At 56.1% G+C, this 27,613-nt stretch overlaps 3 protein-coding genes across 5 annotated transcripts; 2 read left to right on the top strand and 1 right to left on the bottom strand.

Moving 5' to 3' along the window:
- The first annotated feature begins 1,810 nt into the window (after positions 1 to 1,810).
- Positions 1,811 to 2,642, top strand: LOC128583289 (cationic amino acid transporter 4-like). Its single transcript, XM_053587431.1, has 2 exons — positions 1,811 to 2,082; positions 2,174 to 2,642. Exons 1-2 carry the CDS (start codon positions 1,911 to 1,913, stop codon positions 2,347 to 2,349), a joined length of 348 nt encoding a protein of 115 aa, XP_053443406.1. The 5' UTR covers positions 1,811 to 1,910; the 3' UTR covers positions 2,350 to 2,642.
- A 109-nt stretch (positions 2,643 to 2,751) lies between these two features.
- On the bottom strand, positions 2,752 to 14,076 carry LOC128583282 (P2X purinoceptor 6). Of its 3 annotated transcripts, XM_053587420.1 has the most exons (13): positions 13,924 to 14,076; positions 13,146 to 13,296; positions 12,041 to 12,175; positions 11,784 to 11,855; positions 8,679 to 8,754; positions 8,398 to 8,491; positions 8,242 to 8,322; positions 8,018 to 8,159; positions 7,814 to 7,923; positions 5,387 to 5,480; positions 5,241 to 5,306; positions 5,009 to 5,086; positions 4,686 to 4,893 (listed from the first exon to the last, which is right to left on the bottom strand). In XM_053587420.1, the coding sequence occupies exons 1-13, from the start codon at positions 14,055 to 14,057 to the stop codon at positions 4,825 to 4,827; spliced, it is 1,302 nt and encodes a 433-aa protein (XP_053443395.1). In that variant the 5' UTR covers positions 14,058 to 14,076; the 3' UTR covers positions 4,686 to 4,824. The 3 variants fall into 3 exon arrangements, with proteins under 3 accessions (XP_053443398.1, XP_053443395.1, XP_053443396.1); XM_053587423.1 differs by lacking the exon at positions 12,041 to 12,175 and having other exon boundaries at positions 2,752 to 4,893; positions 7,814 to 7,903; positions 8,014 to 8,159; XM_053587421.1 differs by lacking the exon at positions 12,041 to 12,175.
- An 852-nt stretch (positions 14,077 to 14,928) lies between these two features.
- Positions 14,929 to 27,355, top strand: LOC128583283 (leucine-rich repeat-containing protein 74B-like). Its single transcript, XM_053587424.1, is given in 10 exon segments — positions 14,929 to 15,173; positions 16,096 to 16,238; positions 16,517 to 16,649; positions 17,520 to 17,726; positions 20,680 to 20,789; positions 21,998 to 22,113; positions 22,586 to 22,664; positions 25,155 to 25,250; positions 26,583 to 26,663; positions 26,665 to 27,355. Coding segments are annotated over 10 exon segments (1,185 nt in total). The 5' UTR covers positions 14,929 to 15,028; the 3' UTR covers positions 26,740 to 27,355.
- Positions 27,356 to 27,613: the final 258 nt, after the last annotated feature.

Consider the following 27,613-nt stretch of genomic DNA (forward strand, 5'->3'; position numbering starts at 1 on the left):
GTGAGACTCAGGGATTGCCCAGGGCCACTTATCTCACTGTGCCTGAAGCCACAGCCCTCATGCCACCCCGTGTTGGGGGAGGGATCTGCTGCAGTAGAAAGAGGGTTGGCTCTGTACCCCCAGACCCCCATACACCTCAACCTCACCCCGAGGTTGTCAGTAGCTAGTGACTTGACCTTCCTCATCTGTGAATGGGTCACAGTGATAGGACTTCCCTGGAGCTCCGTGAGCTTCGGTTCTAACATCCTAGGGGGTGGGGCTCTCTGGTTGTGTGCGGGCGGATGGTGCTACGAGCCAGTCGGGGCGCCTGGGAGTGGGGGCGGGCCTTGCGCGCAGGTGGCTGTGGTGAGCGGAACCGGCACAGCGCTGTTTTGAGACTGCAGCGGCGACAGCAGGAGGGCTGCAGCGGATCCCACGGAGACGACCTCCGGCAGGTGTCTGGGACGTGGGACGCGACGGAGCTGGCTCCTGCAGTGGTGGGGTGTGAGGGGGGCGAGGTGTGTGCGGTCCCGGCCCCAGGGCCCCGCTTCATTCCAGCCCCCTGACCCGACGCCCTGATCTGCCTGTTTGGCGGTGGAGGGGGATGGATAGGAGTGGGAGACCGCCAGTATCTGATACCAGATGGTCAGCCCCCCGCCCCTGACCTGTTCTGCGTCCTACCAGCCTGGCCCATCTCCGGGAAGTTTCGGGTTTCACAGTGTTCTTGGATCCCAGACCACTAAGCGATACCCAGCTGCTCCCTAAGGCTGCACCCTCCCCACTCTCAGGGCCACCCAGGCAACCCCATGGGGCTCCTCTCGGACCCCTTTGCTCCCTGGGAGGAAGGCTGGACTTCCAGACATCCCTGACCCCCATCTGATCCCTGCCCTCCAGCAGGCCCAGGATGTGAGTGCCCAGGTCCTCAGGGTGGGAACAGAGAGAGGACTGGTGGTGGACAGTCCAGGAGAGATTGAGGGCTGCCCAGCAGCCCTCATGGGTTGGTTTCCTGAGAGGGACTCAGCTCTCATCAGATTCTCCAAAGGGCCTGAGACCTAAACTGGAGTGTCCCATTCCTGGGGTGAGGGGCTGATAATACAGTACCCCCACACTGATGCCCACTCAGAGAGCCCACACAAACTCACAAGGAGCCACCCATGCTCTGGCTCCAGCAAAAGCCTATCCACCATGCTGACCGCCGCCCTACCCTCTTCTACAGCCATGAACACTGTCCTGCTCAGCAACCTCTTCTCCCTGCCTCGCATCGTCTATGCCATGGCTGTCGACGGGCTCTTCTTCCAGGTGTTTGCCTATGTGCACCCCCGGACACAGGTGCCCGTGGTAGCTACCATGCTGTTCGGGATCCTCACGGCCCTCCTGGCACTGCTGATGGACCTCGAAGCGCTGGTCCAGTTCCTGTCTATTGGCACACTACTGGCCTACACCTTTGTGGCTGCCAGCATCGTCGTGCTGCGCTTCCAGACGGCTTCTCCACACAGCTCCCCAGCCGTGGCCCCAGCCAGCCCTGGCCCCCTGTCCAAGAAGCACAGCTCCGTCTCAGACCACATAGAACCCGTGGGTGCAAAGCAGGCGTCAGTCCCTGAGCCTGGACAGCTACGACCTGCCCTGAGGCGCTATCTGGGTTTCCTGAGTGGGTATAGCCCAAGAAGGGTTGTGACTTGGGTGCTCTGTATCCTGATGGCCTCAGCCATCACCCTGGGCTGCGCGCTGATTTTTGGGGACTCGGGCCTCCCACACTGGGGTTACATCCTGCTGCTGCTGCTCAGCAGTGCTGTGTTTCTGCTTTCCAGCAACAGCCCCGGCAGGACACATTTCAGGTACATCCCCCAGAACAGCAGGCTCCCCTCTCCCTTCCTCCTCTGTTCACCAGGGAATGAACCAGGGCTCACAGGGCTGGGGAGGCCGGAACAGCCATGCCCCACCCCTTTGGGCATGGTCTCTTCTGTACCCCAGCTAGCCCCACCCTGTCCCCTCAGATCCCCCTGGTGCCCCTGCTCCCGGCCCTCAGCATCCTCCTCAACATCTGCCTCATGCTGAAGCTCAGCTACCTGACCTGGGTGCGGTTCACAATCTGGGTGCTACTGGGTGAGTGGGGCCAGCTGGGCCCCGAGTGGGCTGGGAGCGGGGCAGGGAGGGCTGGGACCTGCCCTCAGGCTCATCCCCTCACACCCTGCAGGACTGGCTGTGTATTTCGGCTACGGCATCTGGCACAGCAAGGAGAACCAGCGGGAGCCCCCAGAGCTGACCGTCACCCGCTATGTGGTGTTCCCCAGTGGCAGCCTGGAGGAGACGGAGCAGGCCGTGCAACCCTCCAGCCAGGCGCCACCCCCTGCGCCCAGCCACACGGAGTAGCCGGCCACCCTCACCTGCCCTGCCCTCCCCCACCTCCTCAGGAGCCCCCTCTGTCCAGGGCAGCTTGGGTTTACCTGCTCAGTCTGGGGTCCCTAGGACTTTAGGACTTAGCCTAAGCACTGAGTTTCAGGTCTCCAGGAGGGAGCCTTGGCCAGCACTGGTGCACTGGCCTCTTAGCCCAGTGCCTTCTTGCTCCTGACTGACTCCAGCTCCCTGGAAGGTGAGGTGGGGCTGGTGGGAGGCCCACAGGCCCAGGGATCCATAATAATGGCTCACCCAGCCATATGGTCTGCTGCCGTGTTCACTGTGGCATTCTTTGCGGCAATGAGGTCTCATCTGCTCCCAGGAACTTGCTAATTTCCACAGTCCACGCATCAAGACACTAAGGCTCTGCAAAGGGGAGGTGCCAGCCCTGGGACTCACCTGGGTCCAAGTGTGCTCCCACCCCAGCCCAGTGCCCCCCTGCCCAGGTCCCTGCCTAGACCTACAAACACCAGGTAGGGAGGAGGAGGGGCTGTGACAGGAGAGGTCGCCCCCGCCACTTGTCCTCCCCGGGGGATGATTCAGGGAGTAGATCTTGGGCCCCAAGGAGGCTGCCTTAAAATGGCAGTGGGGTTCCAGGTTCTCCTTGGTTTTCCTGGATTCCCAGAGTGGGGCAGGTGCCTGACCCAGGGACACAGATGCACCCCAGTACACAGGCACACCGCACACAGCCATGCCCATCCCCACACGACCCGCACAGACCACCCTAGGGGTGCTGCCATGCGGAGTGAGGCGGCAGCTATTTCTAGGTTCATGCCCAGGCCTCAGCTCTCAGGCTGTCTCTCTACCCTCTCTTCAAGGGCTCTGAGATGAAGGTTCCATGTGGTACACAGGGTGCTCAGCTGTGTAGGGCCACACAAGTGCCTGCTCCAGGCCATGTGGTGGCTCTAGGGCCTCATCCTGGAGGATGGAGGGCCAGGAAAGCCCTAGGCCAACCCGGCCCCACCCCCACTAGTCTCCCCGTGGCTGCACCCCGTCCACCACAGATGCCCCCCCTCCCGTTCCTTCCTGTAAGGACGACACAGGACACTGCTGGCCTTGCCAGCTTTACTCAACTTGTCCAGCCATGACATCAGCTTTCTCCAGGCCCCAAGGACAACCAGGTCCATGGCACCCATTGTGGACAACCAGGCCTCATGGGCCATGCTGTCCCACCCTGGCCCTTCAGAGCCCACCTCCAATGGACACAGCTCTGGGGATTGAGAGGCAGCAGGGACCCCAAGGGCTTTGCTGAGTCTCTGGTGCCAGGTGATTCCCAACCCTGAGCCTCCCCAGCAGGTACCCATGATTGAAAGCAGCCTCTCCCCTCGGAGGGTGAGCGACCCTGCCCCACTCTGGGACCAAGACAGGGCCTGGGTCCTGCCACCTCTCCTGCCTCCCCCCACCGGGGAAAGTTCTCTTATCAGGCAGGATTCAGGGCCCCGGGAGGATTCCAGGGGTAAAACCTGGGGCCAGGCTGCTGTGGGTCCTTTTTAGGCACATTCCTTCCAGTCATCCCATGTTGCCTGCAGTCAGGGTCAGGACCTCTTTGTGCAGCTGCCCAGACAGGTTCCTAGGTGTGGCTTGGGATGCAGTGAATGTCAGAAGGGCAGCCCCCCACCCTCCTCACCCCCAGGCTCTCAGGATGCCTGGGATAGCAGGTTCTAGGGGGTTGGGTTGGGGGTCATTGGGGAGGGATATAGAAGGTCCTCAGGGGCCCAGTGACTACCAATTCAGTCCCCCCTCTTCCCTGTCCCAGCCCTCTGTGGTCAGAGGACTACCGCAAGAAAATGGCCGGCACCCATTAGCTGAACAGAGAAGCTCATGCATTTTCCTGAGGCCCTGGGGGCTGGATTTTCTGTCCCGCCCTTCCAAGGATGACATCTGCACTGGCAGGACCTCTCCCGCAGGCCTTTTTCTGCCTTATCCACAGGGCAACTGGAAGGGTGGGGTCTCTACCTGGGATGGGGGTACAGGGAGGGGGAGAAGGGTCAGTGGTGACAGCTGTGAGCAGACCTCTGCTAGGAACACTGGGGACAGAGTCTGGGAGGGAGACTCCAGACACAGACACAGCAGGAGTCCCACTGGATGGCATCCTGCAGGGGGGGTCCCCCGCTCTCCCAGTCTCCATGGCTCATGCTTCCCTGCAGGGCTTTAAACAAAACCGGCTCCTGTGGCTCCCAGACAGTATCCTGCTTGAGGTGGAGTCGGAAGGGGCCCTCTGCTTCAGTTTGAGGGTGGTCTTCTCCCTTACAACCCCTGGCGTAATCCTGGTGAAGTTCTACTTGAGATCCCCAAGGCAGTGTCCTCTCCCTTCCCAGCGCCCCACCGCCGACCAGCAGGAAATGGAGACAGGCCTCAGGAACAGGCCAGTGAGTGGGTGCCAGAGCCTGGACAGGGCCACCCTGGTGTTGGTGTTTGGCTCCCAGCAGCAGTGGCCATGGGGGCAGGTGCTCAGCCCTGTCTAAAGCACTTGGGCAGCTTGCTCCACAGAGAGTTGGCACTTGCCTTCGGGGCCTTTGCCTGCAGACAAAGACAGCAGTTCAGGGATTGGGCCAACATCCCCTGAAGTGTGACTCTCCTCAGTATCTGGGCAAAGTGGCCTCAACTCGAGGCCCCCAGCAGGCCTGCAACGTACCTCCTCATACTTTGTCCTCCAGTAGAAATGGGCTTCTCTGTCCACATAAAGCAACAGTAGGTCACAGAGGAAAGTGACCTGGGAGAGGTAGGGCCAACTCAATGTCTCAGCCCCCCAACCTGCCTCAAGCCACCTCCCCCCCAGCCCACACCCTGTGACTCAGGGCTGAGGCATCAGATGCCCCAGGCCACCCTCAATTCAGCCCGAGGGAGCCCCTGGTGCTCAGACTCACCGTGCCCAGCCAAGCTGCCCCGGTGCCCAGAGTGATGGCTGTAGGGATGAGCCCGAACTTCCCTGCCTGACAGAGACCTGGGCTGAACATGTCAGGCCATACATGTCGTCCCACATCAACCCTCCTGCCCCCAACCAGACCCCTACCTGCCCAGTGACAAGGATATCAAAGCGGATCCCGTAGAGCTTGAGCAGGCTCCGGGCCTCCACGCCTGGGTCCTCCCACCAGTGTGTGGCTGTCCTGGGGCAGGAGACAGGGCTCTGGTAACCAGTCAACTTTGCTATCCTCAAACTCTTGGGCTTCAGCGATCCTCTTCCCTCTGTCTCCTGAGTAGCTGGGACTACAAGCACCCACCACATGTCCTGCTCTGCCCACCCCAAAGTGGGCTGGACTACTGCATCCATAACCCCCAGGCCAAGCCTGAGTCTTAGGTCTGGGCGCTTTGTCACTGCTCAAAAAAAACAGAGAAAAGGAAACAGAGACCTGCCTCTCGGAAGCTCCCTACCTGCTGAAGGACAGAGGGACAGAAGGGTGCCCAACAGACACCACGGTGGGGTAGAGAGGGGACAGGACAGGCCCAGGACTGTGAGAGCCCAGACGCAGGAGCTCTGTCTCTCCTCAGAACTGGGGTAGGCTTCCTGGAGGGAGACGCTCAGACTGGGCCTGGAAGGTTGTGTCGGCCGGTGGTTTGCCCCCACAGGTGGTGGGTATGATGGGGACAGAAGCCAGCCGCACAGGTTAGAGAGGGGCTGGAGAAGTTGTGTAAGCCAGACCATCACCAGCGAGTCTGCTTAGACAATGCAACATTGAATAAATTTAATGACTGCATTTATTGATGGACAATGAATGCAATTTAATATCTTGGGATTGGTTCAGCACCTGTTGGTCAGTGGTTAGGGTGCCGGCCATGTACGCTGGGCCTGCCGGGTTTGAAACCAGCCTGGGGCTGCCAAACAACAATAACGACTACAAGCCAAACTAGCTGGGCATTGTGATGGGCACCTGTACTCCCAGCTACTTGGGAGGCTGAGGCAAGAGAATCACTTAAGCCCAAAGTTTGAGGTTGCTGTGAGCTGTGACACAACAGCTCCCTATAGAGGGTGACATAGTGAGACTCTGTCTCAAAAAAAAGGATTCTGGATGGGAAAAATACAATGATTTAGTGCCATAACTGACACAGCTGGGGAAATTTAAATATTAGATTTATTCTGCCCGTGGTCAATTTCTTTTCTTTTCTCTTTTCTTTTTTTTAATTTTTTTTTTTTTATTGTTGCAGTTTGGCCAGGGTTGGGTCCGAACTCACCACCCTCAGTATATGGGGTCAGCACCCCACTCACTGAGCCACAGGCACCACCCTCTTTTCTTTTTTCTTGAGACACAGTGTCACTCCATTTCTCTGCATAGAGTGCCACAGCATCATTGCAGCTCACAGCATCCTCAAACTCTTGGGCTCCAGCGATCCTCTTGCCTCAGTCTCCTGAGTAGTACAAGCACCCACTACAACGCCCAGCTAGTTATTCTATTTTCTTTTTTTTCTTTTGTAGAGACAGAATCTCACTGTACCGCCCTCAGGTAGAGTGCCGTGGCATCACACGGCTCACAGCAACCTCGAACTCTTGGGCTTACGCGATTCTCTTGCCTCAGCCTCCCAAGTAACTGGGACTACAGGCGCCCGCCACAACATCCAGCTATTTTTGTTGTTGTTGTTGTTGTTGTTGCAGTTTGGCCGGGGCTGGGTTTGAACCCGCCATCCTCAGCATATGGGGCCGGCGCCCTACTCACCGAGCCACAGGCGCCGCCCTAGTTTTTCTATTTTCAGTAGAGACAGGGTCTCACTCTTGCTCAGGCTGGTCTCAAACTCCTCAGCTCAAGCGACCTTCCCTCCTCAGCCTCCCAAAGGGCTGGGAGTACAGATGTGAGCCACCTCGCCCGGTCTCATCATGGTCCATCTCTTGAGGGTAACAATGGGATGGCAGTCACACTGGGTAAGTCCTTGTTCTCAGGACAGTGTCGAGAAGGGTGAGTGTCCAGGTGTTTGGCCCCTACTTTCAGTTCCATTGGAAAACTAAGTCTATCTATCCAGCTCACTCTGCACAAGGGGAAAAGCAAACATGGCCAAACAGCAAAATAAAATCTGGTGAAGCAAGGTGAAGGGTGTAGAGGTGTTCACAGCACTAATCTTTGAACTTTTACATCGATTTTTAAAATTTTATGAGGTAAAACCTGAAGAGGGAGGTAAAAATGAATGGCGTCCTCCCATGTGTGCAGGGCAGGTGGCGGAGGTAGGGTGGAGTGGAGGAGAGGCAGTTGGGGAGAAGCTTGAGCTGGGCAAGGTGGATGATAGCGGGGAGAGGGGTTCATGGCTGAGGTGGGGAGGTGGACAGAGCCTGTGCTGGGGGATGCAGGACTCAGAACACCCCTCCTGCCCTTGGCACCTCCCACTTGGACACACAGCGTGTTATGCCGAGTGCTAGGCCCAGGGGTAGTTCTCTCCTGCCCTCCAAGGGAGACAGGTGGAGGGGACAAGCTTGCCAAGTATGGCAGCCAGGCACTAGGGACAGTGGGGGCCTCACCTGAAATTGTAGCTCCTCTCCTGCAGCTGGAAGGAGTAGCGGGGCTGGCAGTCAGAGCCCCCGGTGTCCAGGTCGCAATCCCAGCAGACACTAATGCCCACAGAGCCGCCCTGCACACAGCACACCACTGCTGCACCAGTGGCTTGGGGCTAGGACCCTCTCCCAGAGTCCTCCGGGAAGCCTACCCTCCACCCCAGGACCTACGAGCAACGCCAGGTCCTCGAAGGACCCTCCGGCCGTGGCCACAAGGTCCCCAATGTGGAACACAGGGCAGTAGGGGCTGGAGCGTGGATCGTACTGGCAGTGCTTGAAGTAGGTGTGGTCCCAGGTCTCCAAGGCATTGGACCTAGGAGGGGACAGGCATGTGATGTCAAACAAGACAGGGGACAGGGAAGGTCTGGGGCCAGCTGGTCCCTGCCCCTGCTTACTTGGAGAAGTTGAACTTGCTGAAGGTGATAGTGTTTTTGATGAACAGAGTGAAGTTCTGGGCCTGGATCAGCAGGGGCTTCCTGAGTGGGGGGAGGGAAGGTGAGGGCCTCTGCCAGGCCCAGGGCCCCTGCTCTGGGGGTGGAGTGGATGCTTACGTGGGCACCGTGCCGCTCTCCACCGGGCACCAACTCCGGATCTCACAGGTCTTGTGGGTCCCATTGAACGCCACACACCGGCCTGTTTTTATGCCTCGAAAACACAAGATGAACTCCAGGCCCTCAAGTCTCCACAGAGCCTGGGAGGGCCTAGGCCAGGGGTGCTGGCAAAACAGAGAGGTGCAGGGACAGAGGTACAGTGGGGCACACTCAGGAGCCACCCAGGGTCCCAGCCCGGCCCCGCCCTGGCAGAGGCCCTAGAAGACAGAGCCCACCGTTACCGTGGCTGTGTGTGCCTGTCTCCCCTTCAGGGCAGTCCTCATCGGCCCAGCAGTTAGCCAGCGGGACAGACGGGTGCTGAGGAGGGCAAGAGGGCAGTCACCAATGCCCCTGGGTGGAGGGGTCTCTCCTCAGCAACAGGCTGCAAGGACATGACCCTCCCCACCATAGCCCCACGCCAATCAGGCTACCCTGAGTTTGCTGCTGGGACAGGATAAGCTGGAGGGTGCAGATGAAAGGAGGTGAGCGGCGGGGTTGCCATCTTCCAAAGATAGAGTGAAACCCCCCCTTGACAGTTCCGTCCGTGATGGGCATGGAAGTGAGGTCCAGCTCATCTGGTCCAATTTGGACAACAGAACAGGGAAGGGGAAGGCCCTTGGAAGACTAAGTTCATGGTGCTTGGTGTGCCTGGCGGAGGTTCCAGGTCTGGTTGACAGAGAGCAAGAGGACCCTGAAGTCTCCGGGCCCAGGTGGGGAAGCAGGACGCCACACTCGATGAGACACTCCCAGCCACTCTCTCCACACTTGCACTGCTTTAAGTCAGGGACACGAATGCTGGGGCAGAGTCACAGAGTTACGGGGTCTTCCAGGAGGGGAAGGCAGGTGAGGAAGGCACCGCAAGTGCCGGGAAATCTCACAGACACAGTCCTACCCAGGCCGAGGATGGCTGCTGCTCCCCAGGGCACATAGCTTGGAACATAGCGCCAGCATGGCAAGAAAGGCTGAGGTCCTCCAAGATGCCAGAATGAGAGGATGGAACATTGTGGGAATGGGACTGTGATGTGCGGGCAGAGGGCAGCTGTCCCCTACCTGTGTCCTGAGTCTGGCTCTCCCCTTCACCCTGAGTGAGGCTACTGTCTCCTCCAACCAGACCCCACGGTGACCACCACATGAAGCCCCCACTTCTGCCTCTGCCCTCACCCACCTCCCCTGGCAGACCAAGTGCTCCATCCCAATGTGGAGGAGATTGACACCCTCCCTGTGCCCACTTGTGGCTCCCTCTGCTCCTGTCATCAAGTTCAGTTCCTTAGCAGGACTCATAGGGTCCTAAGGTCCTGAGCCACACCCTTCCTGCACCAGTCCAAATCTGTGCTCCAGCCCTGCCTCAGTGGCTGGTAACCCCAGAGGTACCTCCCATGAATCCTCACGTGGACATCCTGCTCCAGCCACACCCACCTGCTCACCTGCTTCCCCTCACGCTTTAGGATTTTGCTCAAAGTCCTGGGTTCCCCAGCTGCAGCCCCTGCCCCCATTGTGGGACCTGCCACCTTGGCTGGGCTGTCTCTGCAGGCGCTCCTGGGGATGAACAGAGGGAATGTGCAGGTGTCTGCTGAAGGAGATGGCATTATAAGGAGCACAGTGCCCTGTGCTGGGGAAAGACTAGCTGACTAGGATCCTGAGAGGAACTGGTAGGAACTCTGGTTATTCTCAGGGAGCCAGGTTGTCAGATCTGATGAATTACTGCCCAGCTCTGGCAGTTTCATGGAAAGACACAGAAGTCCAGACACAGATAAAGAGGAATCACACAGACCATAGAAATCACAGACCCATGGCTCCAGTGAAATTTCAGAATAGTCTACAAACTGAACGCTAAATAGACACCTTCTGAGCATTTGGAAAGGGAGGAATGTCATGTGGGTTCACCAGGGGGAGCAAATCCTTTGCGCACATATCTCACCTCCTAGGTAGATGGGGCCCACCACAGACACAGGACGTCCCCAGCACTGTGCCAGGACAAAGCACCAGGGCTTGGGGGACAGTTGTGTGCACAGTGACCCTGTAGGCAGCAAGCAGTTAAATGCTGGATTTGATTAATGTCACTGTGGAGGCAGACTTCCGGGCTATATCCTGGGTCCAAACCAGGGAGAAGAATGAGTGAGGGCGGCGCCTGTGGCTCAGTGAGTAGGGCACCAGCCCCATATACCGAGGGTGGTGGGTTCAAACCCGGCCCCGGCTGAACTGCAACAAAAAAAATAGCTGGGTGTTGTGGCAGGTGCCTGTAGTCCCAGCTACTCGGGAGGCTGAGGCAAGAGAATCGCCTAAGCCCAGGAACTGGAGGTTGCTGTGAGCTGTGTGAAGCCACGGCACTCTACCAAGGGTGATAAAGTGAGATTCTGTCTCTACAAAAAAAAAAAAAAGAGAGAGAGAGAATGAGCATGCTCTGTGACAGAGGTTGGATCTCTGGGGATATCCCCAGAGAGGTAGAAAAGGTAACTTTTTAGGGCAGAATCTGTATTTCTGGAAGGGAAATGAACAAAACAGTGCGTGTGTGGAGGGGTGTGTATCCTAGCTTGACCATGGTTGTAGTGAAAAATACTTAGAAATTATAAGTGTGATGGCCCACAAAAATGGAAGCCACCTCAAGACACATTCACGTCTCTGGGCACAGAGACGGGGAAGTGATATCCCAGCCTGGCTCTGACTATTAGAACCCACCTGAGCATGTGCCCAGCTCTTGGTATCACACTAACAACCTGGAGCATGCTCAGAGGTGTGACCAGGATGCAGAGGGTCCTGCTGACCCCGTGGGCACTGATGCAGTGCAAAGTCTGAGTCCTGTCACTCACAGGCTAGGAGGCCCTGAGCAATTGACTCAACCTCCCTGAACTTCAGCCTTCTCATCTTAAATGGGATCATGGTAATTCCTACCAGGCAGGGGATATGTAAAGACTAAATGAAATGACATTCATTATAAGATTTATCCCAAGACTGTCACAGTGGCTCACACCTGTAATCCCAGCACTCTGGGAGGCCAACACAGGGAGATCACTTGAGCTCAGGAGTTCAAGACCAGTCTGAGCAAGAGTGAGACTCCTATCTCTACTAAAAATAGAAAAAAAAAACAATAGTCAGGAACAATGGCCCACATCTATAGGTCCAGTTACGAGGGAAGCTGAGGCAGGATCCTTGAGCCCAGGAGTTTGAGGTTGCTGTGAACTATGATGCACAGCACTCTACCCAGGGTGACAGAGTGACAGCCTGTCTCAAACAAACAAACAAAAGTAGGATTTAGCCCAGTGCCTGGGATACAGTAAGCACATCCTGAGCCTTCAGCCACCCAGGAAGCAGAAAGGGAAACATGTGTGGTGACTCCTGGCCAATCTTACCTCTGGGCATCTGCCCTGAACTTGAGTTGGCGTCACAAGGAAATTGGTCACCAAGAAGAACACGTTCTCTCCCTAGGAGGCAAGTCTCAAGGTTGGTCCCTGCTTGGCTCCCTCCACTGGGGAGGCCAGGAGCTGGCAGCTGGTTTGTGAGAGAAGGAGCCCTATCCCCCAGGAAAAGCCTCCTGTAAGGCAGGTTAAAGCAGAGCCAGGAGGTTGGCAGGGTTTCTGGCCATTTCTGAGTCCAACGAGCCTCATACCTTTGAGACAGGCTGCTTTCTCTCACTCAACCAGAATTTCCAAAAGCCTCCTGCTTCTAGACATTGAAGATAGTTGGGCTGGGCACGCACCCAGGCTGGAGGCGAGGTGGAGTCCTCACTGCATGCACAGCAGCGCTGACCATGCAGGAGTCAGGGGAGCCAATGGTGAGGTCTGTCCAGGGCCAAAGGACATTTCAAAGGGCAGCTTCCTGGGCACTTGAGGAATGCATGCCCAGGAAGGGAAGTCAAGTGATGGGCAAAGAGCCACGGGTGTGGCGGCAGTCAGGATATAGAGGGATTGGTGGCCCTCCGAGCCTTCCCAGGGTAGTGAGCAGAGGCTGCAGGCTCTGACGCTGTCTAGTGTACAAGCTCGGCTGCTGCAGTGGGGAGTGGGCAGGAGAGTTGTCGAAAGACCCACCAGGAGACCACAACCTCATCCAGGCACGACTCAGGCAGTAATGAAAAGGCCTGAGAGGGGCAGGAAGGTGTGGAGGCTGAGTCCTGGGTGCAGCTGGGGCACTCATGGATGTCACTGCCCTTACTGGATGAAGAGAAGCTATGCATGGAGGGGGAAATGATGTCTCTTTGGGCTTCGGGCGTGTGCATCTGGGAGGCAGCTGTGCTCAAGGCAGGAGGTCACGGGGTCTACAATCAGGGCATGAGCAGAACAGAGAGGGAAACTGAGGCTGCAGATTTGCTGGTGGAGGGAGAGGGAATTGCAGCCTGAGAGGCAGAGGAGGCATGCCTGACATGGTGCCCTCAGTCAGGCAGGGGTGCTGCAGGAAGCTCCCGGATCCAGCCCACCCATACCCCTCCTACCCTGCCCTCAAGCTCAAGCCTTGAGTCTCGGACACCCCAATCTTTTCTGGGTGACGACCTTCTAAATGCAGCTGCTGTGGTCCAGCCCAATCCCAAATCCTGATGGAAACCTCCTACGCATCCTGAAAGCCTGTCCAGGTACCACTGTTCTGTGGCCTTCCCCAGCCCCTCCAGCAGCCCCGCAGGCATCACATGCCTCTCTCACACACACTGGCTGCAAGGGCGGTGCCTAGGTTGACAGTGGGTGAAGGACTCAGGCCCCTGGCAGCAGCCCCAGGGTCCCCACCTGTGGTGGCTTCACGTAGTCAGCCACATCCCACAGCCGGTTCCCAAGCTCCTTGATCTGGATTACAGAAACTCCTTTGAGTTTGGTGATGACAGAAATCTGGGGGTCCAGGTCCCGCTCCTGGTAGCCTTTTTTGGTGAGGAGAGCCCACCTGCAGAGGAGGTGATGGGCAGTGTGGTGTGTCCCCAGCACGCAAGCGAGCAGGGGCAGAGCTGGGCCCTACATGCTCAGCAATCTCCCCACATCTTCAATGCTCCCAGACCAGGGTCCAGGCCCCCACCTCCTCTCCAGGCTCAGTTCCCACCCCAAAGACCTGGAACAGGCCAGAAGCTCCACCATGAGTCAGAGATGCAGTGCCCTCAGACAGAGAAGTCCACCCACCACCTTCATCAACCAACACCCCCAGCCTTTGTAGACCCAGCTCTGTCCTTAAAGACTCTGCTGACCTCCAGCTAAAGTGGTGATCTCTTTGGGGGCCTGAGCATCTGAGCTCTCACAAATGTCTAGGACTGCAGGGCACTTCCTGGGTGAGAGGGAGTGGGGGGATGATCCTGGTCTGTGCCCAGAGGCCACCAGGAGGTAGAGAACAAGGTGCTAGAAAAGAGGCAGGTGGACACCCAGGACTCAAATACATAGTTGGTGCCTGTACCGCCTACACCCATTCCAACCTGCCCCTCTCCACCAGTCCAGCCCCCTACAAGGCAAACACTCAACCTCCAGCCCAGTAAAACCAACCACACTGCCCTGGCCAGCTTGGCCAAGAACTTTTCTCTCTTACCCCACCACATAAGCCACAATCCCGAGCTGCAGCAGCCTCTGCAGGGCGCCCACCCGCCAATTCCTGGTTATCACATATTTCTCCGTCTTGTAATCCAGAAGCCCCCAGCCTGCTGCGGCCCCTGAGGAGCCCATGCTCGCGATGCTCCTGCTGCACATGAGTCAGCACAGCAGGGGCAGCCCCAGCTGAGCAGGAGTCAATGCGGGCACTCAGGCGGGGCCAGAACAGCCACTGTTAAAGGGACACTTCACTTCCCCTTGGAAAGGATCCAGCCTCCAGCTCCCAGTCCCAAACCCCAGCTGCCCAGGGTCCCCATCTTCTCCAGATTCACTCTGCCAGGCCCTGGACAGGAGCAGCCCATTCCCTGCCTTCTGGCCTCACTTCCCTGAGGGGTGGGGAATGACAGTGATATAAGGGCCAGAGAGGGCAGCCTGAGGGCAGCTAGAGCCCAGAAGAGGGGCCAAGGAAAGCCGCAGAAAGAAGCGTCCTCTGGCGGACACTTGTAGATTCCCAAGTTCAACAAGCAGACAAAACTGGGGAGGTACGTTTCTGGAGGAGGGAACCGCGTGTGCAAAGACCAGAGCATGAAAGAACTGAGGGCCCCAGGCAGTGTAACTCTAGCTCCGGAGAGGACGGTGACTCAGCTCTGTGAGGTTCCCCAGACCCTCCTGCACAGGCTCACACTCCCTAGCTCATAAGTGCGGACAGTAAAGCACAAGCTCTGGGCCAGGCGTGTTTCCCAGTTCGTGAAATTGAGTCGAAGCTGGAAGCTCAGGGCGGCTGGGAGCGCGGGCGGCCGGGAGTACAAACGCCGGCGAGGTGCCCGGCCCTGTGCCCGGCCCCCGGCGCGTGCGCGCTCCCGTCCACCTTGGCAAGGAGCGGACGCCGGTTGCGCGCAAACCCTCAGCTGTTTCTGGGGCAACCGACACGCCGCGTTGCCCGGGCGACCGCCAAACGGAAGCGCGTCGCTATAGCCTGCGGCGGGCGCCAGTCGCTGTTCGCCACGTTCGATTGGTCAGTGCAAGTGGAGACTCCGCCCACATTCCCGGGCGGAGCTCGAGCTGCGGCGCCGCGCTGTGAGGATCTCAGAGCTCAGCACTGCGAAATGAGCGTAACCGTGAGGAGTCCCCGCGAGAAGTATGGGGAGAATGAAGACGTGGGAAAGGAAGCGGCGGGCAGACGTCCTGCAGAGGTCCCGCAGGCTGAGGAAGGTTCGGACACGATTTCGGACTCTGACCTGGAGACTGAAGGTGCCCCGGTAGGGGGACCAGACCTGTCTCCTCACCTTGGGGGCTTCTCCAGCAGGAGTGGAGGGAGGCGGTCAGGGGAGCCCTGTCCGGCAGGGAGCCCACCCCTTTGTGGGGCGTCTTCATGGTAGTCCCCGCAGCCCTGTGTCCTGCACGCAGTGCTCTTGGGGCATCAGGTGTTCGACCATTAGAACTTGCTTCCGAGGTGAAGTTAAGGCCGAGCGCGGTGGCTCACGCCTGTAATCCCAGCACTCTGGCAGGCCGAGGCGGGTGGATTGCTTGAGCTCAGGACTTCAAAGCTAGCCTGAGCAAGAGCCAGACCCGTCTCCACTAAAAACAGAAAAACATACCTCGAAATCGTGGCGGGAATCTGTGGTCCCAGCTACTTGGGAGGCTTGAAGCAAGAGGATCTCGTGAGCCCAAGACTTTGAGGTTACTGTTAGCTGTGACGCTACAACACTCTACAGAGGGAGACAAAGTGAGACTCTGTCTCAGAAAAAGAAAGAAAGAAAAGAAGGAAAGGAAAGAAAGGAAGTGGGATCAGAGCTGGGCCTTCCCAACGTATTAAGACCGTGGATGTATAGAATTTAGAATTCTTTCCGTTTTTTTCCTCTATAAAGTGTTCGTAAAACCATTTGTGGTCTGCAGTCCAGGGTCAAAGACACAGCAGGCACTCTGGTGTCAGACAGACTGGGTCTTACTTCTCTGCTAGGATTAGCTGGGAGTAGCTGTGTGCCTTTGAAGAGAGGATTTGCTGTCTTTAAGCTTCTGGGTCCTCCCCTGCAATCTGGGGGCAATAGTCCCAACTAACACAGGAAGAAATGACTCTCGGGAGGGATAACACAGACCAGGTGGTGGGAGAGGGTGGGAGAGGAGGCAGGGGCTGGCTTGTGAAGGAGTCAACATTCGTCCTGAATCCTTCCAGGCCCCGATGGCTGTGGAGAACCAGGCAGGGACACCCTCTACCTGAGGTCTTGCCAAGCCCATGGTGTTGTGCCTATCTCCTGCTTTCTGCACCAAGCGAGTGCCCCGGAGCTGAACCTGCGGCACCATGGCCTGGGGCCCCAGGTACCACTGCAGGGACACTGAGGCCAGGCTTGGAGGGGGAGGACCCAGGAGACAGCAGCCATAGGAGCGCCCCGCCCTGAGACCACCTCCTCAGCCTTCCCCTGTGGCCAGTGTGTCCCATCCCCACATCAGAGCTGGAGGAGGTGAGACCTGGATACAACCTAGAAGGGAGTGTCCTAGTGAGGGAAGGGGAGGTGTTTCCAGTTAGAGGACAGAGTGGGCTGGGCCCTGGGAGCAGGAGACAGGACAGTGGCCAGCTGTGTCCTGCTCCATCCTAGGGGGTCCGGGCTCTGGCTTCCTCATTGGCTTCCAATCCCTATGTCAAGCGGCTGGACCTTGGGGACAATGGGCTCTGTGGAGCTGCAGCAGAGGCCCTGGCGGTTGCCCTGAGCAAGAGCAGCAGCATCTGTGGTGGGTGCTGAGCCTGGGGCAGGTGGGGAGGCTTGAGTCCTCCTTTTCCTTTACTCACCTGGGGCCTGCTGACCTGGCTGTGGAATGGGGCGGGGCCTCATCACTGGGCGGGGCACATGGGGGTGGAGCTAGACCCTCTGCTGTGCGCCCAAGCTGGATGCCACTCCCTTCCTAACCCATGCTGCTGTTACAGCTCTCCCTTACCGGCAACCCAACCACAGCACCCAACCCCAGCACATGGTAGACTCCAAATGCCTGAATGCAGGGTGCGCAGTCTTTCCACACAGAGAGGAGGGGGCTGGGCAGCAAGAGAGGGGGAGAGGAAGAAGGTGATTGTTCACTGGGGATCTTAGATCCAAATGGCAGCTCTGCCACCCAAGAGTGGGGCAATCTGAACAAGCATCCCAACCTCACAGACCTGTTTCCAAAGTGTGAAATGGCCCCAACAGTACCTCTTAGCTCTTGGGGTTGTAGTGGGCATTAAATGAACCTGAGCACATGAGGTAGTCAGTCCCACGTAAGTGCTCCATGTACCGCCACCTGGGCTATTACTGCCAGTCCCTGTGATGGGCAGTGAGAGCTTCTGCGGCGGGTTGTATCACTGCCAGATGGCTGGCCCTCCCAACACAGCATTCCCTGCTTTGCCCAAAAAACCTTTTGAGAGAGAAATGGGTGGACACACAGGGAGAGGGAAATCAGGGGCCAGAGGGGACCCAGACATTGTGTGGCAGGGTCACGCAACCCCAGGACAGTGTGACTACAAAGTCCCCTCCCCTGCCTTGGGCCTGGAGGTTTGGGGAATGGAGGAAGGGGAGGAGGGTGGTGTCTGATTTTGGATCCCCCTGACTGAGGAATGGTGCTGGCACACAGATGTCGACCTGTCAGAGAACCAGCTGGGAGCAGCAGGCGCCCAGGCCCTCTGTGCCACCCTTGCAGGGAACCCAGCTGTGCAGAAGATTCAACTGTCAGGGAACGGGCTGGAGGAGCAGGCGGCCCAGCATCTTGCTGAACTCATGCTAGCCCACACAGGCCTGAGATCCCTGGACCTGAGCTATAACCAGCTGAATGACGAAGCAGGTAACACCCACCCAGGGCCCTCATGGAACTCAAAAGTTCATCTTCCTCGGACAGGGGTGGGTGGGGGTCCGTGGGATAGTGCTGAGTGCTCACAAAAGAGCATCCATGCTCTGCTCCTCCCCACATCCCACCTTGGTCACTCCTCCTGTCTCCAGCCCCACAGAACTCTCAGTTCTTTACACAGATATCTCACTGACCATTGCTGTATGTGCTGGGCACTGATTTAGCTACTTGGGAATCCAGGTTTGAACAGAACAAGATCCCTGATCTCAAGGAGCTCATGTTAACAAGATCATTCTCAGTAATTGTTGGTGCTACAGAAGAAACAAATGAGGGCTGGGTGTGGTGTCCTGTAGTTCCACCATTCTGGGAGGCCAAGGTGGGTGGATCACTTGCAGTCAGGAGTTCAAGACCAGCCTAAGAAAGATCGATACTGTCTCTACAAAAGAATAGGAAAAGTATCCAGGTGTGGTAGCAGGCACCTGTAGTCCCACCTACTCGGGAGTCGGGGGCAGGAGGATCTCTTGATCCCAGGAGTTGGAGGTTTCAGTGAGCTATGATGATGCCACTGCATTCTAGCCCAGGTGACAGAGCAAGACCCTGTCTCTAGAAGAGAAAAATAATGATAATGCAAGCCTCTAGAGAAGAATGGGGACACCATACTTTAGAGTTGTGGCTGAGGAGGCCTCTCGGAAAAGGTGACATTGAAGTGTAAATGTGGAGGCCAGACCAGAGGGAGAGTGTTTCATGCCGAGGGGCAGTGAGCATGCAGGCCTGGTGCTCAGACTGACAGACATCAGTATGACTAGACTAGTGAGCTGGGGGACAGTGGCCACGCTGTGGGGTAGAGAAGCCAGAGGGAGCCACAGGGCTGCAAATCATGGCAAAAAGATACAAAGATTTTCTTCTATGAGCTATAGTAGACCAGGTGGGATTCCTGAAGCTCAACACTCTTGTGCCCCAGGGCCTTTGCACCAGCTGTATTTCTCAGGAATATGCACTTCTACCTGCCCTCCCAAAATGTTGCAATCAAGAATATGAATCACCTGGGATCCTGAGATAGGAATACAAATTCCTGCGTTCTGAACCTGCTGAACCAAATTCTTGGGGGTATGCCCATGCATCTGCTGTAACGGTCACCCCAAGAGACCTGCCTGATCTGAAAACTTTCAGAATAGCTGTTCTGTGTCAAGCAGCTTGGAGTGGGGTGGTAACAGCCTGTGAGAGCTGGCCCTGGACCTTAACTAAGGGCAGTTAAAATTAATTGAAAATTATTGTGAGAAGTCAATGAAATCAAAAGACTCATTTCAGACTTCGACAAAGTATAGGCATCTCTCCGGACCTGCACAGTCAGAGGGCAAGGGCCAGAGAGGCAGCCAGGACAGAGGGGCTGGAAGCTAAGATCCTGTGCACAGTGTACATGAGGGGGGCAGGTGGCCCTGGCAAAGGACATTATCAACCAGAGCATTTTGTTTCTCCCAGGGGGATCTCTGGGTGGGCCTGACCCTCTTCAGTGGTGAAGGAGCTTGGGTCTCAGTCTCCCCACTGCCCCTTGGCGGTGGTAACATCGACCTTACAGGATGGATGCAGGGGCCAGTGGACAAGCACTGTGGTTGTAGGAGTGTAGAAGAAAGAACCTTCCCACCTTCCACTGTTCAGCAGAGAAGGGGCTTCCCTACAACATGGAGGACCACTGCCCTCCCCTTCCAGCCCTAGAAGTGTCTGAGGAAGGTGGACAGCATCTTAGAACCTGGGGCTGTCACCTCTGATGCTGTGCTCAAAGCTGCACTCTCAGCAGGGCAGTTCTCAGTGTCTGTGCCGGGAGCTCTCCGAGGTGCTAAAAGGCATCCCCCGTGGCTTGAGGCGGCCCAGCAGGCTGGCTGAGCATTCCACTTCGCCTGCCTGTTCTCTCTGCGTTGTTTCACACCAGCCCTACTAACTAGACTGTGCTAGGTGTTGGGAGCACAGAGAGGGGTCAACTTTAGACCTTCACGGGACTCCCAAGCTAGTGGCAGAGACCAGACAGGCAGAGAGCGGTCTAATGGCCAGAGCCTGGAAGGATGGAAGCACCATGGATGTGTGGGGCCCAGGGCAGCAGCAAGGCCTCCTGACCCCACAGACCCAGGTTAGAAGGATGAGGGGCTGATAGCCAGGTGAAGAAAGGGCTCCAAATGGGGCACAGCAGGGGTGCTTTTGCAACCTGGGAGCAGGTGAGACTGGCTGGCAGAATGGAGAGTGGCTTGGCATCTGGGGCTCTGCCTGTGTTGGGTGCCAAACATCCCCCAGTGTTTCCCTCCCCACGTCATGGCTTTCCTTTCTCTACCACACCTTCATCCTGCCCACCACAGCTGTGCCAGTTCGGTTACCTCTGGCCTAGAGTTGGGCACCAGTCTTCAGCTGATCTCCCAGCCTCTTGCCTCCACTCTCCCCATTTGATCCTCAAGCCCACTGCTAAGGATCCAGATGAAACGCTAATCCAGCCCTGTCCCTTCTGAAGCCCCTCCCCGACTCCTGGCAGAGCCCCTTGGCTTAGCGTGAAGGCCCCCCCAGCGCCTCTCCGGTGCCCATCATACCTGCCTCACTGGCTGCCTCTTCCCCAGCCCCAGTCCGGCCCACATGCACTCCCGTGGGGGCTTCTGCACTGTGGCGCTTGCTGTCTCCCCTCCACTGCACACCCCCAGGTGGTGGGCACTGCCTCAGTCCCTCATCTGTCTACTTTCCTAAAGCCCCAAGGTAACAAGGCCGGGTTATCCCTTACCCTCCTCCCACATCTCCTGTTCGCAGAACTAGTATCTCCCCCATTAGATGCGAATTCCCTCAGGGCAAGGCAGACCCATGCAGGGTCCACCTCTGTGACCCTCCCACCCAGCACAGTCTCTGGGACACAGTGGGCGTCAATGTCATTTTTCGAAGGAATGAACAGGGCGAGCAAGGTCTCTTGTTGTTTGTGAAGGAGAGATGCTTGGACCAGCCTTGGCAGAAAACACTGGACTCACAGAGCTTAACATAAGCTGGAATCACCTCCGAGGCCCAGGAGCCATAGCGTTTGCCAGGGGACTGGAGGTATGAGGCTCCTGCCCGGTCAGCTCCTCCGACCTATCTTTTGGGGCACGTCTCCCAGGTGCCAGCCTCCTGTCCTTGTAGCTCTTCAGAAATGAACCTCGGATCTTTTTTTTTTTTTTTTTTTTTTTGTAGAGACAGAGTTTCACTTTATTGCCCTCAGTAGAGTGCCGTGGCGTCACACAGCTCACGGAAACCTCCAACTCCTGGGCTTAGGCGATTCTCCTGCCTCAGCCTCCCTAGTAGCTGGGACTACAGGCGCCCGCCACAACGCCCGGCTATTTTTTTTTTGTTGCAGTTTGGCCGGGGCTGGGCTCGAACCCGCCACCCTTGGCATATGGGACCGGCGCCCTACCCGCTGAGCCACAGGCGCCACCAGAACCTCGGATCTTTTAAGCAGAGGTTAAAGGGTGTTTCTTTGGGTGACTAATTTCCCTGGCCTCCTTTAATGACTATAATGTTGTGTGCTCACTGTCACATCACACAGCTGAATGTCTCACGCCTTTGCCAGACATCAAAAACACTCAGCTGGAAGGGGACATGTGCCCAGTCTGCTGACACATGCTTGCTGTTGGGCATATGCAGATGCTTCCCTGAGATGACGCCCTTGTACCTTTGGATGTCAGCCCACCGCCTCAGATGTCCCGCCTACTCACAAGGCATCCTTCCAGGGCGGCCCCAGATGCTGGCAATGTCTCCAGTGCCTTGCCCTCTTATGGGGCTGACCTGGGGGTCCTGCCCGACAGGTGGCAGGTCATGTTCTGTCTTGGCAGAGCACCCATTCTTACACTCCAGTATAGTCTCCCGGGTGGGTTTCATCCGACAGGCCTTCCCTGGAGCCTCTGCCAGGACCCTGGGTTGCTCTGTGTCCCTGCCCTTGAGAGGCTACTGAGTGGATGTGAAGTGTGATCACTGTGTCTCTAGGGCCTGATGATGGACGGCAGATCCCTCCCTCTCTCTAAGGGTCATATACAACCACACCCACCTTCCCCCATTGTGCATCAGGCATGCATCTCTCTCCTGGTCACTGTCATCCAAGCACAGGTACCGGGGGGCCTATGCAGCACTTTCCTGGTTCTTCCCTGGAACCTCTGCTCTCCTGTACTGTGTTGAGTGCTCTGCACCTGGGGCCTCTGAGCGCTGAGGCTGAGGCCCCCTGGCCTTCTCTACCATCACATATGGTCCCCTGGCTTTGCTCTTTGATGTTCTAGGCAAACATCTTCCTTAAAGTCTTAGACATCTCATACAATGGCTTTGGAGATCCTGGAGCCTCTGCAGTGGGCGAGGCCCTCAAGGTCAACAACGTTTTGGAGGAACTAAACATGAGGTAAGGAGACGGGGGTGTCACCCTAGAGACCAAGGATTCCGGGATGTTGCCGCTGTTCGCTTTAATTTCTCAACCTACCACAGTCTACCTGTGATGGACTTGAGCTGCAATCCCAGCTCTGTTCCTCCTAATCAAATTCATCATTTACAAATTGGGATTTGTAATTCCTGCAGTACAAGCAGGTGGCTGGGAATGGCAAACACGTGCATAAAACATCTTCTGTGGAGCTTGTGGTTGGGGAGGGTGGAGGGCCGGTGGGGTAGAAGCTCCATGAGAGCTTCCCTCCCTCTCAGAAAGGGAGCCTAGTCTGGATGGGCAAGGCATGGCCCTGACAGGTGGGCCCGTGTCATACCTCACTGAACATGTGGCTGCTGTTGGAGGGGCTCCTCCAGGTTCTGCTGGGGACCCTGGGGGCAGTCAGCTCTGTACATCTATGTGGAAGGTAGCACCGAGTATGTGTTTTTTGTTGCAGCAATAACCGAATCTCTGCCATGGGAGCCCTGAGCCTGGGCCTGGGCCTCAGGGTCAACCAGACACTGAGGATTCTTGTTGTGAGTGCTAGCCTGGAGGGCACAGACCTCCCAGTGCCTGTCCACACCGGTCCTTCCCACGCCACATTCTCCCTCCCCCTGCCTGGGTGCAGTGGTTACACACAGGCTCCAAAGCCCAGACCTGGGTCTCCGGGAGGGGGCCTCCTGGCTTTCTCTTATGACCACTTACTCCTGGTGCCATTCCCTCCCATCCCTGTCCTGACCCTCCTGCTCCCCCATCCTGCTTGCTGCCCTTCCTCTGCCAGGACACCCTGTTCTGTGTCACCTGCATCTTCCCCCCTGCCCTTCCTCTTGCCTTGCTGGACCCCAGGGTCAGTCAGGGGTAGTGCTGGCCTCTGCCCAGACCTTTGTGTGCCCAGCAGGGTTCCCTTCTTCCAGACTTGCAGGTGGGGAGGGAGAGCTGAGCAAGACTGAGAGCTAAAGATAAAAAAGGGAGGGAGCCAGGCCAGGGTGGAGTGGGTCCCAGGGAACACTGTGACCTCAGCATGTGCTGGGGGTACTATTGCAGCTCTGGAGGAGGCTCTGACTCTGCCTGGCTCTCAGCTCTCCACCCACAGCCTTCCCCAGGCTCCTGCCATAGCTCTCACACCCACAGACCCTACCCCTGCTGGAAGCCCACCTCTCTCTGTGGGCTGCCTCTTGGTGGGGGGCTCCTTCTCCCCAAGTCGGAGGTGGGGCTTAGAGCTCACACCACCCTTCCCTTTCCCAGGGCGCTCTGGGTACTGGGTCTTTTTTCTTCTCACTTCTCCACTTGGGTTCTAGTAGCCTGCTAGTGTCCTGGTTCTGGTCCTTCCTTCCCATCTCCTACCCAGAAATTGTTCTAAACCAGAGACATGCCTGCTGCACTCCCTGCTTGGGGTTTGATCCCCTCAGCGTAAATCCTAGCTTCTCAGTGTGTCATCCACAGCATGTCACCGGATCTGGGCTCTGCCAGCCCCCCTCTTCCAAGTTCATTGCTCTCACCCCAAGCTGCTTGAAATTATGCACACACATGCACTTGCGAGAACACTCCACACACACACTGACACACACACACACACAAGATAGCAATTTTAACCTCTTGCTTCTGCTGCTTTTCTTCCTGAATTGCTCAGCCTCACCCTACTTCTCAAGCTTGATTCCGAATAAATCTAACAGTGATTTCTCTCAATTCTAGGGTCTGTTTTTGTTTGTTTGTTTTGGGGGGTGGTTGTTTTTAAGGGATGGAGTCTTGCTCTGTTACCCAGGCTTGACTGTTGTGGCACCATCACAGCTCATTGCACCCTTGACTCCTGCGTTGAAGGGATCCTCTCATTTTGGCCTCCCGAGTAGCTGGGACTATAGTTCCTGGCACCATGCCCAGCCTGTCTTTGTTCTACATCTAATAAACAGTTTCTAATCAGTACCTGTCCATGAAATGTTTAACAACTCCTAGTTATACAGGCAAGAAGTCAGCTTGAGTTTACAGAGCTAGGTTTTATTATTACCCATGTGGCTGACGACTGCTATTGTGGGCCACTGTTAAGTTTTCTTAATTTTCCTTTTCCTGACACCTCCCAGGTGGACTTGGTGCACACTCTATCATTGCACTTACATGAATCGTATTATGTCTTTTCTTTCTTTCTTTTTTTTTTTTTGAGACAGAGTCTCAAATTGGTAGAGTCCCATGGTGTCACAGCTCACTGCAACCTCCAACTCTTGGGCTTAAGCGATTCTCTTGCCTCAGCCTCCCAAGGAGCTGGGACTGCAGGTGCCTGCCACAACACCTGCCTATTTTTTTGTTGCAGTTGTCATTGTTGTTTAGCTGACCTAGGCCAGATTCGAACCTGCCAGCTTCGGTGTATGTGGCTGGCGCCATAACCACTGTGCTACGGGCACTGAGCCTTCTTTTTTTGTTTTGTTTTAGTTTTATGGAGATAGAGTTTCACTCTGTTGCTGTGGGTAGGGTGCCGTGGCATCATACCTCACAACAACCTCATACTCCTGCCTCCCAACTAGCTGGGTCTATGGGCACCTACCACAACACCTGGCTAGTTGTGTTTTGTTGTTTTGGCCAGGGCTGGGTTCAAACCTCTGGTACATGGGGCCGGCACCCCACTCCTTGAGCCACAGGTGCCGCCCCTAGTTCTTCTATTTATTTCCCAGTAGAGACAAGATCTCACTCTTGCTCAGGTTGTTCTCAAACTCCTGAGCTCAAGGAGCCTCAGCCTCCCAGAGTGTTAGGATTGCAGACGTGAGCCACTACACACACCTCACACTGTGTGTTTTCCCTCCCCTCCCCCCAGCAGACAAGCTCTCTAAGGACAGGGCTGTGACTGCTGTGCCTCTATCAGTCAGCATCCTCCCCAGCCCTCACTCCCAGCAGCCTCACCCAGGGCATTCTGTCCAGCAGGGACACCTTCTGGGCTCCTAGCCCACCCTCAGAGATGAGGAGTCCCTTCTCCCGGCTCACGCTGTCCCCTGGCCCCCTGGGCCGAGCTCCTCTCAGGTTTGCATGTGTGTGCTTCCCAGGTGTCCAGGAATCCCATGCGAAGTGAAGGCTGCTTTGGTCTTCTCAGGTCCGTGCGGGACAATCCAGCACCTGCACTGGAACTACTGGATTTCTCCGTAAGAGCTTTTCATAAACCTCATCTCTGATCCTCCCAACAGTCCTGTGATGGATCATGATCTCCATTTTAGAGGAAGACAGGGGTCAGAGAAATAAAGTGCCCTGCCCAGATACACCATGTGGCACAGGCCTGAACACAGGTCTAAAGGCCTCTCCCATTCCGCTCCCTATGGACTGGTAGTTCTGCCCTGGTCTCACCATGGTCCCCTACTGGGGTTCTTCATGGGCTGACAGACAACATGTGGGGCTTGGGGGCGTGATGCACACTGTTCACTAATGGTCAGATTTGCAGGTTCTCTGTGTCCAAGGCTGCCCTTCTCTCCTCACATCCCTGGTGCTGCCTGCAGGGGCATTGTGGTCCTATAAGATACAGTGGAGTGGCTGTGAGGGAGATCAGGGCCCCTGTTCGTTTACTTTTGCTTACGTAATATAGAGAAAAGTCACTCTTCTATAGTCATTCATTACAGAATTCAAAAATGAGAATTAATTGAAAGAAATGTCCCAGCTTGGTGCCCATACTCAGTGGTTAGGGCACTGGCCACATACACCCGGGCTGGCGGGTTCGAACGCAGCCAGGGCCTGCTAAAACAACAGTGACAACTGCAACAATGAAATAGCCAGGCGTTGTGGCAGGTGCCTGTAGTCCCAGCTTCTTGGGAGGCTGAAGCAAGAGAATTGCTTAAGCCCAAGAATTTGAGGTTGCTGTGAGCTGTGATGCCACACCACTCTACCAAGGGCAACATAATGGGACCCTGTTTCAAAAAAAAAAAGAAATGTCCAATTACAAACCAGTGCTTACTCTAACCCTGCTTTCAACCTAGACTTGAGTCAAAACCTTTCCAGAAATGTATACATACAGAGCCAGTCCTTAAGGTTCGGGACAATGGATGTTAAATGTCCTTACTGCACTGTTCATCATAGCTCACTGCAACTTTCAACTCCAGGGCTTAAGCAATCCTCCTGCCTCAGGAGGATTGGGACTGCAGGCACACACCACCACACCCAGCTAATTTTTTAATTTTTTGGTAGAGATGGGGTGTTGCTATGTTGCCCAGGCTGGTCTTGAACTCCCAGTTTCAAGTGATCCTCCCGCCTTGGTCTCCCAAAGTGCTGGGATTACAGGCATGAAACCACTGTGCCTGGACCCCTTCTCTATGTTAATAGTTTGGAGAGTCTGTCATCCACAGGACAAAAGGCACCCAGATGAGTTTTTGTGAGACCTGCGTGTGTGTGTGTGTGTGTGTGTGTGTGTGTGTGTGTGTGTGTGAAGTAAAAATAGTCAAGTTCTCAGAACGTAATAATATACTGCCTTGTAATGGATTTCTCCCCAGGATATCCAGGTGAACGCAGAGTTTGATGATCTTGCTAGCTCAGTGAAGGTGATTCTTCCAGGGCTTTGCGTAAAGACTGGTTGCTCATAGAGCAGAGTATGAAAAAGAGTTGCTGCCAGTCTTCAGACTGTCCCTACCAGCCCCAGCCTCTAAATGACTTTGGAGTGTAGCTTCTCATTTCCTGCTGCCAGCCACTTCAACTTGTACCTTGAGCACTCTTTGACTCATGATGCCTTGTGACCACTTGTGTCTGTGCTGAGTCCCTCCATCAGCTGGATGCTAAGTCCTATGGAGCTCGCCTTCATGATGTCTCAGACACCTGCAGTTCCTGTCTCTCTGTCCCTGCGCTAATCAACACAAGCCCTGACTGCGTGCTGTACATGGCACTGGGCATGGAGTTAAAGATACCCAAACAAGTCCCTGCCCTCCAGAGATTCATATTCTCGTGACCTGGGAAACTATCAAAATATGAAGAGGTGTGGCTCAGCGTCTGTGGCTCAAGCGGCTAAGGCACCAGCCACATACACCTGAGCTGGTGGGTTCGAATCCAGCCCAGGCCTGTCAAAACAACAATGACAACTGCAACCAAAAAAACAGCCAGACGTTGTGGCGGGCGCCTGTGGTCCCAGCTACTTGGGAGGCAGAGGCAGGAGAATCGCTTCAGCCCAGGAGTTGGAGGTTTCTGTGAGCTGTGATGCCCTGGCACTCTACCCAGGGGTGACAGTTTGAGGTTCTGTCTCAAAATATATATATATATATGAAGAGGTGTACAAGTGGCATTCCCAAACTCTGCGTATGAGAAGCAAGCTGGTACAACCTATTTGAAAGGTGTATTATTATCCATCAAGGGCCTTAAAATTCCTTTGTCCTTTGATCAGTTCATTCCACTAATCTACTCTACCGAAATAACCAGAGATACATAAGAATCCTGTTAGGCCAGGTGCAGTGGCTCATACGTGTAATCCCAGCACTCTGGGAGGCTGAGGCAGAGGGATTGCCTGAGCTCACAGGTTCACACCAGCCAGAGCCAG

The sequence above is a fragment of the Nycticebus coucang genome, chromosome 4, assembly GCF_027406575.1.
Source record: "Nycticebus coucang isolate mNycCou1 chromosome 4, mNycCou1.pri, whole genome shotgun sequence".
Taxonomy (NCBI): Eukaryota; Metazoa; Chordata; class Mammalia; order Primates; family Lorisidae; genus Nycticebus; species Nycticebus coucang.

What these genes read in the sequence shown, in the direction of transcription:
- LOC128583282 (XM_053587423.1), bottom strand. Translation starts at nt 14,057, where the DNA reads ATGGGCTCCTCAGGGGCCGCAGCAGGCTGGGGGCTTCTGGATTACAAG. An exon ending in GGACCTGGCGTTGCTCGTAG is followed by an intron (nt 7,904 to 8,013) that starts GTCCTGGGGTGG and finishes TGTGGGCATTAG; the next exon opens with TGTCTGCTGGGATTGCGACC. An exon ending in ATATCCTTGTCACTGGGCAG is followed by an intron (nt 5,307 to 5,386) that starts GTAGGGGTCTGG and finishes GGTCTCTGTCAG; the next exon opens with GCAGGGAAGTTCGGGCTCAT.
- LOC128583289 (XM_053587431.1), top strand. Translation starts at nt 1,911, where the DNA reads ATGCCCCACCCCTTTGGGCATGGTCTCTTCTGTACCCCAGCTAGCCCC. An exon ending in CACAATCTGGGTGCTACTGG is followed by an intron (nt 2,083 to 2,173) that starts GTGAGTGGGGCC and finishes CACACCCTGCAG; the next exon opens with GACTGGCTGTGTATTTCGGC.